Here is a 20,858-nt window from a genome sequence, read left to right as displayed (position 1 = left end):
TGTATTGTACTATATTGTTTTGTATTGTATTGTATTGTATTGTATTGTATTGTACTGTATTATATTGTACTGTATTATATTGTACTGTATTGTTTTGTATTTTATTGTATTGTATTGTATTGTATTGTTTTGTGTTGTGTTGTATTGCATTGTATTGTATTGTATTGTTTTGTGTTGTGTTGTGTTGTGTTGTGTTGTGTTGTGTTGTGTTGTATTGTATTGTATTGTTTTGTATTGTTTTGTATTGTATTGTACTGTACTGTGTTGTGTTGTGTTGTATTGTATTGTATTGTTTTGTATTGTATTGTATTGTATTGTACTGTACTGTACAGTACTGTTTTGTTTTGTTTTGTTTTGTTTTGTTTTGTTTTGTTTTGTTTTGTTTTGTTTTGTTTTGTTTTGTTTTGTTTTGTTTTGTAATGTATTGTATTGTATTGTATTGTACTGTGCTGTTTTGTATTGTATTGTACTGTATTGTATTGTATTGTATTTGTACTTGTACTTCATTGTGATGTAAATATCAGAGTGAAACAGCATCTCATACTAAATGAAATGCAGGGTGGGACTTGATTTCAGCCCCTGGGGAACCGATTGGATGGTTGTGGTTTTCTGTTGCTGTGATTGACAGACTGACCCCGCCCTTCTGTCAGTAAACACATCATTATAGAACAGATGTGGAGTTTCCTTTTGGTTTGAGATTATGAGAGCATATGAGTTAAAAAAAAAATGATGTTTAGGGATAAATCATTTATGATACTGCAATATATCCAAAAAATGACTTCATAATGATCTCACCGAAAGCTATGAGCTGAATCTCTACACAGACACAATAGAAAGCCTATGAACTAACCTGGACTAGGCATGTGCAAATACAGTCAATTGTGTGAATCCATTATGTCGTTATTGCCGTCAATTTGATTTTTGTTTTTGGACCAACAATGGGCTCTTTCAGACGGGTCAGTGGAGTGGTGAGACGGCGGTTCGGGACATAGGCTTTCATTATTGGGGGCACGGGAGTTTAAACCCTCAGCATGTATGGCATTCAGGGGCCGTGCGTGTGGCAGCTGAGCACAATAAGCGTCTATGGACGTCCCTTTGCTCGGCTGCAAGCCTGTACTGTCTTTATTGCATGACAAGGGGTTAGACGGGGATCATTGAGCCTGACTGTGCTGACAGACTGAGTCTAGCCCTGGGTAGACGGAGGGCGGCCTTTTGCACAGACAGAAGACGAGGTCAGGAAAATGCTGACGAGTGACTGCTACCAGCATCATGCAATAAAGGCAACAGTGTGCGTTTAAAGGAACAGTTCACCCTGTATGCTTTTATTTTAGTATTAATCATGTATGCTTTTATTTCTTCTGTAGAAACAGATGAGCTGCGCATCGTTGCTCTTCAGTGTTTCGCCTTTCAGCAGTGACATTTATTGAAACACTGACAACTGAACTAAAGCAGTTTTGACTTACTAGAATTTTGTCTCCTTTAAGCTGCTTTGACACAATAAAAGCATTATAGAGGTAAATATTGAATTCAACAGAATAAAAAATAAATATTTATAAGAATGTTCATGCTGCAATCTTTAATACAGTGAAACTGTTACATATTACTTCTAAATGAGACATCCATTTTTTGCATACTTTTGTACAAAATTAACACACTTGACAATAAAATAAAATGGGGATATATAGTCTATAGAAAATATATTATATTATGTTTCAATTTATAACAAAATCAACAAATGTGTTTTTAGACCCACTTAAATATATGACTTACTGAAGTATATCATTGTGTCATTTCATATTTGCTACTGTTGTATTTGAAATGTGCTTAAACGTGCTTTTGTCTGTTTGTATAATTTCAACTTATTTTTAAAACAATTGTGTATAACGACCATAGACTGTAAAATATAGATAACGACCCATTCACACGGGGCTTCAGTGTCAACGCTTGACAGAGGGCGTGTCTGAAGTTGGGGCTGACGCGTCATAGCAGCGTCAGCCAATGAAATTAGTCAATATTAGGCCGCAATAGGCCACTGTCTGAGCTGGTGTATTTGCATACACCAATCTGATTGGCTGACGCTTCCGTCGACGCTTGAAAAGTTGAGCAAGTCCCAACTTTTGCAGCGAGCAGCGCCTCTGAAGCGTCAGCGGATCCACAATGCAGTTCGGCAACGCCTGACATCAACCATTCAAAGGGAAGCGTAGAAGCTGACGCCCCGTGTGAATGGGTCGTAATAGTAAAATGTTTGTAATAGTTGTAATAGTAGTAGTAGCAGTAGTAGTGATATATATATATATATATATATATATATATATATATATATATATATATATATATATATATATATATATATATATATAGGGCTTGACATTAACTTTTTTTGATCACCAGCCACTGTGGCTAGTAGATTTCCAACGTTACTACCCACTCGACATTTTCACTAGCCACAATTTTGTTGCTGGGAAAATAAATTTTATATGCAAATTTGACTCTGACACGCTAAAATTCCTTGATTTAGACTTTGTGGTATATCCACATGCCTCCTCATTCATTTAACTTTTTTTGTGTATGAACTTGCTTAATGTAGATGAGCAAATAAGTAATGGCTTTATAGTGTGGCATTGCAGTTAGTTTTTATTTCACATAACTTGACCAAAAATAAACAAATAATTATTTCTTAGTCACAAATTTTAAATAATATGTCAAAACAAGCTAAATATAGCCGTATACATGCTCTTTTTATTCAACAAAACCTTTCTTTAAAAAACTATTGACATTTTAAACAGAATTGTTGCCATGAATCATGCACAGTAGTCTCTCAGATCACCAAATAACTACATAATTGAGCAGTTAATCTCCCCATTGTTATCGTAAAAATGATAAATAAACCATATTAACAAAAATAACTATAAGCAAAAGAAAGCAGGTGAAAAACATACTGTGTTTGATAACAAAAGGATGATCACGCACACACAGTTAATGTTAGGCCCGGAAATAATCTGTTTAAAGAATGGTTAAAGCAAAAGCGGCAACTGCTGCTGCTTACAAAAAGACCATTTTAAAAACATCTGGAGCTCTTGAAAGCAGCAGGACTGTGGGTGCATGAGCATCTCTTTTTTTCCAATCTATTTCAAAAAGAACCGATCGCACCAGTTGCGTTTCCAGGCAAGGTTGCTTCGTGCTAGAAAACAGGAGCGTGCACGCTTTTTAAACAGTTGCGCGCATCACCTTTGTGCGCTAGTGATATCCTCTATTTCGGTATTCACCTGCTTTCTTTTGTGTGAATGCTAACTTTGTCAGTCGTGCTGCATCTCAATTTTAAGATCAAATTCAAACGCATATTGGGCCATCTCTATTGTCGAACCATGTTTTTAAGAAAACTACAATATAAAAATGTTTTCTTTAATTTTTAAGTCCTCAGATGAAGACAAAGTTGTTGGTACTCTTCCATTAAAGAAAGAAAAACGACAGTGGTCACTGAAACAACTTGAACCTGAAAAAAGTCATTAATAATCAAAAATTACTCCAAATAAACTAGAGAAAATCAGACATTGCATTCACATTATGGTTCAACAGTAGCATTAAAATGAAGGGATCCAAAAATGTTGTCCACGTCTGTAGCCGGTTGGTTTGTCTTATGGATTATAATGCTTTTTTTTTTTTTTTTTAATCTCTATGGATAAAATGAACATTTTCTGAAAGTAATGAAACTTTTTTAGTGTTTTATACAATATAAAACCTCTTTGGTGTTTGATGATATTTGCTACTCTTACTGTATGCGCAGCAGCAGACAGCGGGGTCCTCTGAACCGGCGTCCTCCGGTGACTTCGGTTATCCCAGAGAACAATCTGCCCCGAATATGTACCGCCCACCAACAGGTTAGGATGAAACAGAGCAAAACCCACCGACACCACAGGAGACTGGAAAAAGAGATGACAGAACAGCATCTTTAGGCAAAAGAAAGATGGAGATGATAATGATGAAGAAGGAGGAAGGTCAGGCAGAGGACCAAACTAAGCTAAAGATTGCGGGGAGCAGCAGTTTTACATTATAGCATCATAAACAGTGTGCATTATAGTGTATATATTATGATTAGTTTATCTTAGATTGTTATACTATATTAACTATAGTGAACTGATGTGCCAAACAAATGATTCTTCTACTGTGAATGAACTCATTTCAGTGAATCAAATTCACACAGAACAAACAAGCACATACCAATAATTCATAATGAAGTGATTCTTTTGGTTTGGATCTTTTTAATGATTCAGCTTATAGCTAGTGAGTTGTTCATAATTATAAAAAACAGCAGAAGAAATAAAGAAGCTGCCACATTGTGTTAGTGTGTGTGCGTTCAGTATTAAAGTTAACACTTCAGTTTAAGTAACAACTTACACAGTTAACTACTGGCTTGGATTTCATTCGACATCCCTAATCCTACCCAATACCTAAACCCAACTACTAGGCAAGAGAAAGATGGAGATGATAATGGAGGACGGTCAGGCAGAGAACCAAACTATGCTAAAGATTGTGGGGAGCAGCAATTTTATATTACAGCATCATAAACAGTGTGTATTATAGTGTATTATACTGTATAAATTATGATTAGATTATTTTAGATTATTATATTGACTATAGTGAACGGATCGTGCAAAACAAATGATTCTTCTACTGTGAATGAACTCATTTCAGTGAATCAAATTCACACAGAACAAACAAGCACATTTCAATCATTCATCATGCAATGATTCTTTTGATTTGGATCTTTTTATTGAATCAGCTTACATAGTGAGTTGTTCATAATTATAAAAAACAATAGAAGAAATAAAGAAGATACCACATTGTGTTTGTTTGTGTGTATGTGTGTGTGTGTGTGTGTTCAGTATTAAGGGTAACATTCATTCATTCATTCATTCATTTTCTTTTCAGGTCAGTCGCTTTATAATCTGCAGTTGCCACAGCGGAATAAACCACCAACTATCCAGCATATGTTTTTACACAGCGGCCTTCCAGCCGCAACCCATAACTGGGAAACATCCATGCACTCTCACATTCAAACACATACACTACGGACAAACCCACCCGGAGGAAACCCACGCCAACACAGGGAGAACATGCAAACTCCACACAGAAATGCCAACTGAGCCAGCCGAGGCTCGAACCAGTGACCTTGCTGTGAGGCGATTCTGCCACCCACTGCGCCACCGTGCTGCCCTATTAAGGGTAACATTTTATTTTAAATAACAATTCACATTATTAACTACTGGTGTTGGGGGTAAGGTATTGTAAGTAATGCAAGTTGCGTAATGATATTACTTTTCTAAAGCAACAAGTAAAGTAACGCATTACTTTTAAAAATAAGTAATATTATTTGAGTTACTTTTACGAAAATGTACCGCGATTTACTTTTTACATTGCTTAATTGGCTTTTACAAAATATATTGCAGATTAAAAATGACCATAGTCAGGTTGAATCACACACTCAATGAGAGAGCATGCTGCAAGGGAACAGACAGTCGGCTCGGACTCATCATCATCATCATCATCATCAGGTCTCTTTTTTTACAGCAGATGAGTCAGTGTACTCTTCTAGTAACTGAATAACTCAGGATATTGGTTTATTTTGAGTCAGAGGGGCAATCCGACATGTTAAAAAGTAAATAATAAAGTACCTACTGAAGACGAAACCGTTTCACGACAACTCAGTTCAATTTGATGTCTCGAACATGGGCCTCGAACTCAATTCCTGGAGGGCCGCAGCTCTGCACAGTTTTGCTCCAACACTAATCAAACACAGCTAATCCAACTAATCAAGGGGTTCAAGACTACTAGAGGCTATTAAGCAGGTGTGAGTTGGAGGTGGTTGGAGCTAAAATCTGCAGAGCTGTAGAAAGAAAGTTACTTGAGCAGAAATAAAGGTACTTGAGCTGTCACTGGGGTGGTACCTTTTCAAAAGGTACACATTTGTACTTAAAGGGTCCATATTGGTACCTTAAAAGCATATATTAGTACCTAAAAATTTTAAGAGGAATACTTTTGTACTTTTAAAGTACTAATATGTACCCTTGAGGTATTAATGTGTCCCTTTTATGTACGAAGTTGTGCCTTTTGAAAAGGTACCACCTCAGTGACGGCTCGTGTAGCTTTATTTCTGAGAATATGGGGTGGTAACTTTTCAAAAGGTACAAATTTGTAAAAGGTCAATATTAATACCTCAAGGGTACATATTAGTACCTAAAAAGTACAAAAGTGTTCCTCTTAATATTTTTTGACACTAATATGTACCCTTGGGGTATTAATATGGACCTTTTAGGTACATATTTGTACTTTTCAAAAAGGTACCACCCCAGTGACAGCTCACGTAACTTTATTTCTGAGAGTGTAGGAATTGAGTTTGAGACAACTGGCTTAGATGATCTGCTTAAAACAACCGATTCATTTACGAATCGCCGGTCATGACTACAGTCAGTCAGAAACAGAAACAATGGCAGGCCGGAGATTTACATTTTTGCAATGGATTTTTTTTTATCTTGAACTCATCTAAGCAAAGAGGTGGATTGTAGATGGAGTGTAGATTATGTGTAGCCTAAGCAAGACTCTTGTCAACTGCAAGAAACATGACATCCAATACCTCCAGCTAAACAACAAATGATTGACATCAGTTCACATTCTCTAGGTAAAACAATGAATACAACTAAATTCAAAAAGAAGGTTATTGCTTTAATTGTTGAGGAAATGCTGCTGCCACTGTCTGTAGAAGCGACTACGTTTCATAATATAGTACGATTGTTTTTTCTTTTGGGAAACGATTTACACATTTGTTAAGGCCACGTGAAGCGATTTATTCATTGTATAAAGCTCAAAGGTTTATTTTGATCTGGGCATGTTTTTTAATCGTCTCGCTGTTCATTTTGTAATTAAACATTTTAAAGGTTTAAAATCTGTTTTTGCCCTAATATAAATCATTTTATATTAGTACTCTTAGGCTTTATTTCAATCTTTATCTCAATGGACAGTGAATTTACTTAACAAATAGGGCCAGACGGAATCTGCAGATGTTTTATGCTACTGTATTTCTGCAGAGAATTTTGGTAAAAATCTGCGGATTTCTGCGCAATTATTTTGGGAGTTTCATAACTAAAACCTTAATATGTGAAATAAAAAAAAATATCTGTTTAACTTTTATTTTATGTTTAAAATTCAAATCCAATTAGATCCACTTTATTTGGTAAACAAAGCAAGTCTCTCATATAATATCTCTACTAAAAGACATAAAACATTACTGTACAAACTGCATTGTACATAAATCAGATGAACATTTTCATATTAGTCAATAATATTACTGTAATTAATTTAAAAAAAGAATAAATATAGATTTACACACATTTACTCAAGTAAATAACAGAATTAATGATGGGCTAGAAATCTGCAGAATTCTGCACGCACAGATTCCGTGTGGGCCTACTAATAACACAAAACGTACAAAAGTACCATTACTTTACATGCTTTCATTAATCTGTACATGCATGTAAAGCTCTAAGCTCAGAAAGTTCTCAAAATATAGTTTTATCCTACATTTTTTTAAGGAAAATGAAGGTGTGGATTACATAGGTGGTTGTTGAATGCAGCGCTTCTCTGTAAAAAAAGGTAAAAAAACACCTGCAAATTCTGAAAGAGATCAAACCTCAGTCATGGTAAGGAAAAGTAACGCAAAAGTAACTCAAAAGTAATATAATGCATTACTTTTCATAAAAAGTAACTAAGTAATGCAACTAGTTACTTTTTGGGGAGTAACTCGATATTGTAATGCATTACTTTCAAAAGTAACTTTCACCAACACTGTTAACTATGTACTGGCTTATTACTTGCCTATTATTAGTAAGATATTAACTTTTTATTAGTACTACTGTACTTAAAAAGAATGATTTTGCTCTGCATCTCTAATCCTACCCAATATCTAAACCCATCTTCCAGGCAAGAGAAAGATAGAGATGATGATGATGATGATGTAGGGAGGTCGGGCAGAGAACCAAACTATGCTAAAGATTGCGGGGAGCAGCAGTTTTATATTACAGCATCATAAACAGTGTGCATTAGAGCGAAAAGCACAGGCTTTTGTTGTGACAGCCTTGGCCTTGAACTTTCCCTCCGTCTTCACTTTTATTGAGTTTTCGGTTCCTCTTCAGTGCGTGTCACATGAAACGTGCCCTCACGCTTACATATTTTCACACAAAATCCCTTTTACAATTATCTCAGGAGACCAATTACTGACAGCAAGGAGACAACGGTATTTAGTTTTATTCTGCCCATATCGCCGTGGTGTGACAGAAGTGTAAAAAGCATGTTTTTATAAAGCAAAGACTACGACTGTCTCCGTTCATACACCGCACCATCTGCGGCCTCCCCGTCATGCACCCAGAGTTCATTTTAAAGTGACTGGAAAACAAACCAGAGCAAAAGAAAACACGCTTCTCCTTTCTTTCATTCGTTCCCCCCTCTAAAAAAATAGGGCTTCTGAGAGGTTTCGGGAGCAGCTTCACATGTGAGGTGGTTTTTGTAAAAGGACTCAAAATAAACTAAGTTGGAGGGGTAAAAATAAAGGAGAGTTGAGTTTATTTACACTCAGGACACGCAGGCCATACTGGTTCAATGTTTAAACACGTTAAGAAGACAAAACTGTTTGATGGTTGGACCAGAGATTAGTTGAAAGATTTAGAAATACATGGGGCTGATTGTATGATTGACTGTGGCCTGATGGAGACTCTGCAAAAATACAGAGAACTGGCTCTTATTCACACTCAGTTCACTTCATTTACTTAACGAATCACATTATGTTAGTTTGTGGTAATGATTGTCACACATGTATAACAAAAACAAAACACTTTGCAGATAATTTTCATGAACTAATGACTCTTGGAAATAATTATTATTAGTGGAGTAAAGCCACAAAATAGTCAGATAAGAATACAAATGACCATTTAGAGCCATTTCTTTACAGTGAATCCAGCACATCAAGGGCTATCCAGAGGATTCACAAACAAACGACTCTAACGAATCAGTTCTTTTTGGCAAATCAAAACCATGCAGTGCAATAGGCTATACAAAATTCAACCAATTCTGAATCAAATGAGTCTATTGAGCTGATTCCTTTTGGTGACTCAAAGCCATTCACTACCTGATAAAAGTCCTGTCGCCTATCCAAGTTTTAGGAACAACAAATAATAACTTGAGTTCTAGTTGATCATTTGGTATCAGACGTGGCTTATATGTAGGGCCAGACAGAATCTGCAGAATTTTTTTTGCTGTTTCTGTGCAGAATTTTGTACATAATCTGTGGATTTATGCGGAATGATTTTGGGAGTATCATAACTAAAAACTTAATATATGAACTAAAAAGTAATTCCTTTTAACTTGTATTTAATGTTTACAATGAAAATACAATTAGATCCACTTTATTTGGTGAACAAATCAAGTTCTCTATATAATATCTCTACTAAAAGACAGAAAATATGACTATACAAACAGTATTGTAAATAAATCATATAAACATTTTCATATTAGTCAATAATTTTACTGAAATTAATTAAAAAATGTAATAAATATAAACGTACACAAGTAGAATCAATGATGGGCTCAATATCTGCGGAAATCTGCGGAATGCTGCGTGCGCAGAGTCCATGTGGGCCTACTTATATGAAAGGCAAAGGCCTCTAGATTATGCTTATTTTACTAAAATAAAATATGATCATGCCTTGATTTTTAATGATTTATTTAGGACAGTAAGGTCTGACTTTGCTTAGACAAAAGTCTCATCACGTAATAGAAATAATGTACAGTTTAGAATATGAAGTCATGGTGCAGTGGGAACAGAATGAATATTGTGTATGACTCCCATGAGCTTAGAGGACTGCATCCATACATCTGTGCAATGACTTAAATCACTTCATAAAGTCATCTGGAATGGCAAAGAAAGCGTTCTTGCAGGACTCCCAGAGTTCATCAAGATTCTTTGGATTCATCTTCAATGCCCCCTCCTTCATCTTACGCCAGACATGCTCAATAATGTTCATGTATGGTAACTGGGCTGGCCAATCCTGGAGCACCTTGGCCTTCTTTGCTTTCAGGAACTTTGATGTGGAGGCTGAAGTATGAGAAGGAGCGCTATCCTGCTGAAGAATTTGCCCTCTCCTGTTGTTAAAAATGTAATGGGCAGCACAAATGTCTTGATACCTCAGGCTGTTGATGTTACCATCCACTCTGCAGATTTTTTGCACGCCCCCATACTGAATATAACCCCAAACCATGACTTTTCCTTCACCGAACTTGACTGATTTCTTAGAGAATCTTGGGTCCATGCGGGTTCTAATAGCTCTTCTGCAGTATTTGTTATGATTGGGATGCAGTTCAGCAGATGATTCATCAGAAAAATGTACCTTCTGACACATTTCCAAATGATTAACTAGAAGTCAAGTTATTATCTGTTGATCTTACAACTGGGATCGACGACAACTTTTGTCAGGTGGTGTAGTTCATTGTTTATTAATAGTGTGATTTCTACATTAAAATAAAGTGTTGCCATATAATGTTGCTTCTAATATATATATATATATATAAATATGAATAGTTACACAATGAATAAACAGTCATTAAAAAGTCACCTTCTACAGGAACGGCTTTAAATGTATTAGCTTTAAATGTCTTATGATTCCCACCCCTAACCACAGTGTTATTGTAGAAAATCAAATGGAAAGCAGATACTTGCAAGCCCACTACACCGGCTGCAATAATACAATCACTGGACATCAAAAGCCAACATTTCACTTAATAAATTGATTAGTATCTTTTAAGAGGTTGAAAAGTTTCACTCGAGTCTTGATTAGTCTGATTGCCAGTACGGCTAGAAAAAGGATCTCGGTTGGGTGATTAATGATCAGCGGGTCCTGAATACTAACACACAGAGAGAACGGAGAACGTTTCTGCTTAAATACACGGCTATTTCAATCAAAGCCACAAGCCGACCTCTGAACCAAGTCTCTTTCTCCTTCTCTGCTTCAGTCTTGTGTCAGAGACCAGCGCTTCATTACTGGCCTAATGAACATGAGCCCGGGTCACCACAACAAGAGGGTAATAACTCCACTATGAAGCCATTAATCAGAGACTTAATGAAGTATCGTAACCTGAAACTCCAGCTCAGGAGAGCCGTCCGGACAGCAGCCAATGATGAGCGTCTCTGTGTTTTTTGTCAGACTCGTCTGCTGCGGAGCATCACTGTGTCCTGCAGCAACCTCTGTCTGTCTGCATTCTGTTCCTGGACGTACCGAGTTTGCAGAATAGCAGACTGCTGAGGTAGTTTTGATGGAATACTTCCCAAGTGATGTTTAATTGACAGAAGATTTTTTTCAACACATTTTTAAACATAATAGTTAGCTAATTCCTAATAACTAATTTCTTTAGTCTTTGCCATTAAGACAGTACATAATATTTTACTATTTATTTCGCATGATACTAGTATTTAGCTTAAAGTGACATTTAAAGGAGACCAATCAGTGGCGTTGCTAGACATAAAGCTCTACTGGGCAACGGGGCATATATATATATATATATATATATATATATATATATATATATATATATATACATATATATTTATATATATACATACACACACACACACACACTATATATATATATATATATATATATATATATATATATATATATATATATATATATATATATGCCCCGTGCCCCAGTAGAGCTTTATGTCTAGCAACGCCACTGATAGGTCTCCTTAAATGTCACTTTAAGCTAAAAATTTATTTATTTATTTATTTAATTTATTTATTATAATTTTTTTAATAAACGTATTAAACGTAATAAAAGTATTCTTGTTATTATACAATTATTATTCTAAATAATCACAACTGGAGTGATTCTAAGATCATTTAAGAAATCTTTTGCATAAATATAAATTTTATTTGAATGAAATTCTATAGACAATTCAATAAAATACAAAAAAGATATAGAATTATGATATATAAGATATATAATTCTGTGTTATAGAATTATCTGTTGTCTTAGACTTGACACATGGCAGAGAATAAGGTTTATTAAGTCTTTACCCCTCTGACTCCTCATTACTCCTTTTTGCTTCATACAAAAAAAATCAGGAGGCATGCTTAATAAGATCATCATCATATTGTTTAAACTTTAGTTTTGTCGACTAGCTAAACAAAAAAGGCTGTTACGACGGTTTTAGAACACATGAGCGGCGTGTGACAAGTAGCCTGCTTTTTTGGCACGCATGTTAACTACCGGCACTAACTCGCTCGGTAACTAACTCGCACCGGCAGAAGAGCAGCGCGTACGAGAGGCACGCGGGTTCTCTGCGCACACGTGGAGAAGCGTTAGATTGCTTTTTGATTACACACATTGCTTTCACCAGCGTTGGTTCGGTTGCACATAGAGAATAACGTCTTTATTTCGGAATTACCACTCTTAATAAATACATTTGCATATGAAGTAAATCATATCTCAATGCATTTACTGGGGCACTGGTGATTTTAACTGGGGCACGTGCCCCAGTAAATTGGGTCTAGCGACGCCCCTGAGACCTATTATACAAAAATCACTTTTATAAGGGGTTTAAACAGTTATGTGGCAACAGTCTGTGAATATAACCAGCTTCTATTGGTATAAATGTATTAATTCTATTTTTTATGATCCCCCTTCATAAAAACAGCCTGCAGAAACACTTTGATTGACACTCTCTCTTTGTAGAAGTCATCAGAAGGGGAAAGCCCCGCCCCTTAAGTGATCTCTCCTTCTTTAGCATAGGACGTTGTTCTTTTTTTAAAATCTGCCACTATGCTGACACAGGCATTTGTAGCTCCGCCCTCTTTTGAAAAGAGCACAATCTCATTTAAATTTAAAGCAACAGTCACCAAAATGGCCCAATTAGGATGAAATCCTAAAAGGGGCAGTTTCTAAGAGTTATAAAACATTATTTGTTTGGTATTTTGAGCTGAAACGTCACATACACACTCTAAGGACATAAGAGACTTATTTTACACCTTGTAAAAAGGGGCATAATAGGTCCTCTTTAAAGACTTAACAAGGTAACTAGGCACGTTAGGTTAATTAGGCAAGTCATAGAACATAAATGGGCTAATAATGCTAAGTCTAAAATGATTGAAAACTGCTTTTATTCCAGCTAGACTAAAATAAACAAGATTTTCTTCACGAGGAAAAATATTATAGGAAATACTGTGAAAAAATTGCTCTGTTAAACAGCACTTGGGAAATATTAGAAAAATTGCTAATAATTATGGCTTTAATTTTATATAATATATATTCTTGGTTAAAAGTATTGGGCAATGGAGAAAAAAAGAGACATTCATAATGTATTGTTTCAATAAAAGGCAGAAAAATGTAGTTAAACTGAGTACAGTAAGGTAATTAAACATATTTATGTGTATATTAATGTATAAACTGATATTTATATTTATAAAATCAAGATAGATGAATTATTAAAATGATCAAATATGATACAATTACTAATAATATCATTAGAAATAACCATAGAAATTAAATCAAAACAGAAATACAAAAAAATGTTTAAATAAATACAATGTTAACAAATTATTAATTTATTTATTGATTTATTAGTAATTATAAGGTATATACTATAAATTAGTGCTGAGCAAAGATTAATCGCATCCAAAATAAAAGTTTGTTTTGACATAAGTGTGTGTTTATATATATATATATATATATATATATATATATATATATATATATATATATATATATATATATATATATATATATATATATATATATACATATATATATATATATATATATATATATATATATATATATATATATATATATATATATATATATATATACATATATATATATATACATATATATATATATATATATATATATATATATATATATATATATATATATATATATATATATATATATATATATATATATATATATATATATATATTATGTATATGTGATACACCCACATACATAAAACAAAACAAAGCAATTTTGTTTCATAGACATTTAAATTTATATATAATCTGTATCATATACATATAGAATTTAAATCTAAATATAAATAAATATTTTCTCAAATATATGCATGCCTGTGTGTATTTATATGCAGATTGCATTATGTCAAAACAAACTTTTATTTTCATGATCATTGGTGACTAATTTTTTTGGCACCACTATAAATACTACACACAACATAGACAAATTTACACAAATATAAATATAACAAATATACAAAACATAAGTTATAAATTACTAGATTTAATTATTACAATTGAATTGAGGTTTAAGGACAAACAGAAATTGCTGAAATTATCGTGCACGAGAGCTCCAGAAAAACACAACCTAACAATACTCCAGGCACAATGTTGAACTTTTCGAAAAGGTCAAGAAGGTCAAACACCAAATGGGGTCAAACACTAAACTGTTTGAACTTTGAGCACATCACTCCATAAAAATCACTGCTTTGGACAATACTGACTCAATGCGAATGACTTTCAATGATGAATAGCATGTCATAGGGTAATCTCAGTTTATAAAACATCTGATGTACACTTCCCTCATTACCGTAACCACATAAATCCAGAGAGACCTTTTGCTCCATAACCAAGCGCAGATAAATATGACAAGCATTTGAACTCTCTTTAAAGTCATAATCTAAACATGGCAGAGGCGCAAGACGCTGAGAGGAAAAGGGATGAAAAGGCTGTATATTCACACCATATGGAGAGCGTGGGTTAAGATCTGTCTGTCTTCAACACGCGAGTCCTGATAAAACTTACTGAAAGCCCATAAACAACAACATTCAAGCACTGTGCTCCACATGCACGTCTGTGCTACTGGAATTCATTTGTCCTAATATATTGTTAAATGTGATTTTTCCCAGTAGTTTTAGGCCCTGTTTACACATGGTATTACTACAGAGTGCATTGAGTCAATGTTAAATTGTTCTCTGATATCTACATACAGTTATTCTATTCAGTTATTCAACACAGGGATGGGCAACAATACATTGAAATGTATTTTAAAATAAAATACCAAATACATCAACTTTAAGTGTACCAAAATAAACTACAAAATACAGCAGCCCAAATGTATACAGAATACAGAATTTTTGTATTTTGAAAATACTACAAAATACTTTTACAAGGGAGCATCAAACAGTAGGCATATTTGATCAATCCCTTCATCATTAAACTGAATTAGTGAAGTAAACTGTTTGATAGCAACAGCTTTTCTCTGAGCAAGTTAAAGTCAGCTTCTCTGCACCTCATTCACTTCAAAACATGAGTAGATATTCATAAAAATGTAACTTGTCTTTTTCTCTTTGATTTTAGTATAGATTTTGTACAAATTTCATACAGAAAGTCCTGTCTTGAAGATGATCCCTTTAATCACTGTAAAAACCATTTCATGCAGATAATGAGTTGGAATCTAGTACTTTTTCTTTTGGTTGTGAAAACTCTTAAAAGTCTTATATTTCAACATTTTTTCAATTGAAATCTTCAATACTCAATGTAAAATCACGATTTCTGAAAAGTACTAAAATTTCCAGTTTTAGTCATTTTCATAAATCATGTTTTATTTTTGCAATTGTACTCTTCAATATGCAATTTAAAACATAATATCTAAAAAAAAAAGCTGTTTTTGCTGCCATCAAAACTGACTGGAGTATTATTAAATATTTTTGTCTCATACTGATTAACTGTCAACGTTTGTAATTGACTATAAAGAGCATCTGCAGATCAGCTACTGGCATTTGAAACAGCCAATGAAGCTTTGTATGGGTATCGCCACTGTAGGACTTTTTTATGCTGTTTGTCTTATTTTCTTGTCTTTTGACTTGCTCCCAAATCTCCCCCTGTTACTTTCTTTGTATGTGATGCATAATTTTAAAGTGGAGCAGTAGGTAGTGCTGTCACCTCACAGCAAGAAAGTCGCTGGTTTGAGCCTCAGCTGGGTCAGTTGGCGTTTCTGTGTGGAGTTTGCATGTTCTCCCTGCGTTTGCATGGGTTTCCTCCGGGTGCTCCGGTTTCCCCCACAGCCCAAAGACATGTGGTACAGGTTAATTGGGTAGGCTAAATTGTCCGTAGTGTATGTGTTTGTGAATGATTGTGTATGTGATTCCCAGTGATGGGTTGCAGATGGAAGGGCATCCGCTGCATAAAACAGATCGTGGATGAGTTGGTGGTTCATTCCGCTGTGGCGACCCCAGATTAATAAAGGGACTAAGCCAAAAAGAAAATGGATGAATGAATGAATGAAGGAATGAATGAACTTTCTAGTATGATCTCAGGCCTTGGCACCAAAAAGCAGCAATGTAGACTTCTTACAAAGTATTTTACAGTATTTTAAAAATACAAAAATACAAGACACTAAAGTATTTTCATACAAAATATTAAGCCATTTTCATAAACCCTATCAAATACAAATTACAAAATACTATTTTGTATTTAAAATATGTATTTGAAATAAATGTATTATAAATACTCCCCATCCCTGATTCTACATAACTCTGTGGCTAAATTCAGAAATCCTCCAGAAACCGTTTTTTTCAGTTTGCTCATTTATAATTATAGGAATTACCTCTAGAATAAAAGCTCAGTGGGGCGGCACAGTGGCTCAGTGGTTAGTACTATCACCTCACAGCAAGATTCACTGGTTCGAGTCCCGGTTGGGTCCCAGCTGGCATTTCTGTGTGGAGTTTGCATGTTCTCCCTGTGTTGGAGTGGGTTCCCTCTGGGTGCTCCGGTTTTCCCCACAGTCCAAAAACATGCACTATAGGTGAACTGTTTAACTAAATTGGCCTTAGGGTATGAGTGTGTGTGTGTGAATGCGAGAGTGTATGGGTGTTACCCAGTACTGGGTCCTGGCTGGAAGGGCATCCGCTGCGTAAAACAGTTGGCGGTACATTTACCTGAGGCAACCCCTGATTAATAAGGGACTAAGCCATTAGGCATGAATAAAAGCTCTGTTTTGACCATATTTGGAAGGGTCATGAATATTAATGTGCTCTGCTCTGACACCCCGCAGCTCATCAGTCCCTGCTGTCACATCTAGAAAACAATGTAAATACATGATGCGGTGGTCTTTAGTCTCCCTGCCTTTTTCATTTTCAAAATAAGAGTCCAACATTAATATAAGCTTAAAAAAACTTAAATTAAGTTTAAAAACAATTATCATTGTTGTAAACTCACTAGGAATCATTGCGGCCAATAAACACACAGTCTGCTTTGCGGATATACGTTTTTTAACCAATTGTAAAGCTGTTTTGGAATAATAATTATTGTGAAAAGCACAATTAGGTCTTGAATTTAACTTTTTTGCTTTTTAGATCAGGGGATTATTTCAGAAAGGAGGTTAAGTGAAAACTCAGAGTATTTTAACCCTGAAATGAGAGAAACTCTGGGTTTTCCGTTTCAAAATGGCAGGTTTGTTAAACTCAAGAAAGCAGGGTAAGTCAAGCCTGTTTCTGAAAGAGGTAACTTTATCTCAGAGTCAGTTACCGTGGTAACTTACTCTGTAAACCTAACCTGGTCAGGAGCAGGTTTTATTCTCTAAACTCTGAGTTTCTGTCGGTCTCCTCCCCTTTTTAAAGACGAAGCGGTATTTCTCGCAGTAGCCTTATGTTTCCACCCACATATTTTAATGCTCCTTTTACATATGCGCATATAAAAAAACGATTGATGGAAACGCCAAGATGCGCACAACTTTTGAAAATACGCATAAAAAACATGCGCATAACTGAGTAGAACTTTTATTCAACAAGAAAATGTGCGCCTAAACTATGATGGAAACACTTTTACTGTTAGCCCTTTTTTCAGATTTAATATAAGTGTTTTGCGTCTCCAGAATGTGTCTGTAAAATTTCAGCTCAAAACACCCATCAGATTTTTAATTATACCTTTTGCAAGATTTTATTTAATACATTTTTGCAGTAGGGGGCTGTTTTGTCGTACTGTGACTTTAAGGCTAGTCCTCCCCGCCCACCGTTTCTACGTGCCTTTCTGCGTGCCTTAATCTCCTCCCTCGGCTGCGTCAGACAACAGACAGACTTAAAGTAAGCAGAATAAACCTGATTTAACGTCCACAAACCGGGATTGAAGCGTCTTCTTTTATAATTGTTCTGACACGCGGCTGTGCTGATGAAGTATCGCTGAAGTAAATCCCTGTAATTCATTACACACGTGCACTGTTTTACTACATTTTAAACATGTGAAACTCACTCTTGATCACATATGATTATGATTGATGATCCTAGCAAACTGAACACACCTTTTATTCCCGGTTGCTTTGCGCACGTCTGGTCTTGTTGATATGATTATACACGTGACTACCGGGACATGTTAATACACAGCTGTCAATCAATTCGGTGGGCGGGGGGACCGCACTCCTACATAAAGTGTAAAGTTGCGGTCGATCTGAATACCACTCCAATTGGTCCACTGTTTTTATGTTGCTAAATTGAAAAAAAAAGGACTGTGTGTGTTTATATCACCCCAATATGACGGTCTATACACTATACCTACACATATGTCTGTCCAAACAGCTTGAAAAGTAGATTTTTCACCATAGGTGCCCTTTAAAGAAAACTTTTAGCGGAAATTATAGTCCATAGGCAATGACACTTTACTAATGACACACTGATTCAACAGTAAATGTGTAATAAATATTGTTCAGTTTCTTGCAATGACCACTTGTTTAGCTTCTTACGATACTTTGTTTGCTGTCAGGCGCCACGGGTATCATTTTACAAGATGTCAGTGTCAGTATCATTAAGAGCCATAGAGCAAATATTATTTTTTGCCTGTAGATATTTTTGAAATCTTTTTTTATATATATAATTTCAAGATTTTATGAACCAGTGAGTACAGGTTCAGGTAAAAGAAATAAAATAAAATACAAAAATCAGTAATACTTCAGTACAGGGACTAACTAGTTGCTTATTAGCATGTATATTATTCATTAAAGTACATATTCTATTTTAAAGTATATTCAGCATGATCTTATTTTACTTATCTTACTTATCCCTACTAATAAGCAACAAATAAAAAAATTTGAAGCAATGGTAATGGTTTATTAACAGTGAGAATTGTACCTTAAAATAAAGAGTGACCAATTTTTTATTTATTTAATGTTTTACTTTACTCTACACCATAACTTTTCAATCCAGATGGATGGGGCAAACATTACTGCATCCAAAATGGTAAAAAGCCTTGGAGTAACGATTGATGACCAACTAAACTTCTCTGACCACATTTCTAGAACTGCTCGATCTTGCAGATTCGGACTCTATAACATCAGAAAGGTCCGACCCTTCCTATCTGAACATACAGCTCAACTCATTGTTCAAGCTCTTGTTCTCTCCAAACTGGATTATTGCAACTCTCTACTAGCCGGGCTTCCAGCTAACTCTATCAAACCTCTTCAGCTGCTTCAGAACGCAGCAGCACGAGTGGTCTTTGATGAACTCAAAAGAGCACATGTCACTCCGCTACTCACCCGTTTGCACTGGCTGCCAGTTGCTGCTCGCATCAAATTCAAAGCTCTGATGTTTGCTTACAAAGCGACCTCTGGCTTTGCTCCTTCTTATCTGCTCTCACTTCTGCAGATGTGCCCTCCAGAAACTTGCGTTCTGTGACTGAACGTCGCCTCGTGATTCCATCCCTAAGAGGGAAGAAATCACTTTCCCGAACTCTCGCATTCAATCTGCCCAGTTGGTGGAATGAACTCCCTAACTGCATCAGAACAGCAGAGTCACTTGCTGTCTTCAAGAAACGACTAAAAACTCAACTATCTAGTCTCCACTTTCCTTCCTAATCTGTAACTGCCTCTCTGGCTATACCACTAACTGTTCTCTCTCCAAAAAAATAAATAAATAAATAAACATTACTAATGCTTTGCTTCTTAGACTTTACACACCTGAAACTTGTCTATAGCACTTGTTCACTGCTGCTCTTATAGTTGTGTAAATTGCTTCCTTGTCCTCATTTGTAAGTCGCTTTGGATAAAAGCGTCTGCTAAATGACTAAATGTAAATGTACTTTAGAAAGAAAGTCAGCTTTACATCTTGTATGTCCTGTGGCAATACACTACACTGAAAAAATGAATGAGTTGAACATTATTAAATTGAATTATTTTGTTTAAGCCCATGTGAACTTTTTGTAACCACTCATCTTAAAAAATGTAGTAAATCTAATCAATCTTTTTTTCAGCATATTATCCTTTTAATGGACATAACCGGGGCTAAGTGCATCGGCCACAATCATTTCAATGGGAAATGTTTAGTATGGGATAATCCACAGGACTAACCCGTGAGGAGAGATGGCATGAGGAACACTCCCTCCTTTGTTGCCCCCTTTTTTGTGGGGAAAATAGAAGAAAAAAAGTAGGCTGGAGCCATTTGTCAGGGAGAAGATGACTGTGTAACAGACAGTACATTCACTGCCGCCTCCTCCTGAAGCACCACAATCATGTGGTTCTCAGCAAAGCTTATCAGCTCCAGATGCACTCCTCTGTCTTCCACCAGCATCCTTCGCTCCCTACCTCCTTTTTTTTCCCAAACGGCACCCCACGGATTTTGTCACTATGCGGTTACTGGCACAGGCCGTGTAATACCATATCTCCGTTTCAGAGAACAATGGAGGAGAAGCCAGTGAATGCGGGTAGTTTGGCCTCGCTCGCTTTTACCTCAGGACAAGAGTCAATGTGAATGAACACTATTCTTAGTTTAACATTGAGGAACTGATGTTTTATACTCAATTTGATTTGATCTGGCA

At 35.4% G+C, this 20,858-nt stretch overlaps 1 protein-coding gene across 2 annotated transcripts in view; it reads right to left on the bottom strand.

Moving 5' to 3' along the window:
• The window catches only part of LOC130247004 (cytoplasmic dynein 1 intermediate chain 1), a 160,043-nt gene that overhangs the window by 34,443 nt on the left and 104,742 nt on the right, over nt 1-20,858 (bottom strand). For both annotated transcript variants that reach the window (XM_056480181.1, XM_056480182.1), the window contains one exon: nt 3,774-3,920. In XM_056480181.1, the coding sequence (XP_056336156.1) occupies nt 3,774-3,920 (147 nt within the window). The remainder of the gene's footprint in view (nt 1-3,773; nt 3,921-20,858) is intronic.

Source organism: Danio aesculapii, chromosome 19, assembly GCF_903798145.1.
Source record: "Danio aesculapii chromosome 19, fDanAes4.1, whole genome shotgun sequence".
Classification (NCBI taxonomy): Eukaryota; Metazoa; Chordata; class Actinopteri; order Cypriniformes; family Danionidae; genus Danio; species Danio aesculapii.
Note: the sequence above shows the minus strand (reverse complement) of the source record. Positions and strands in the feature narration are given on the sequence as shown.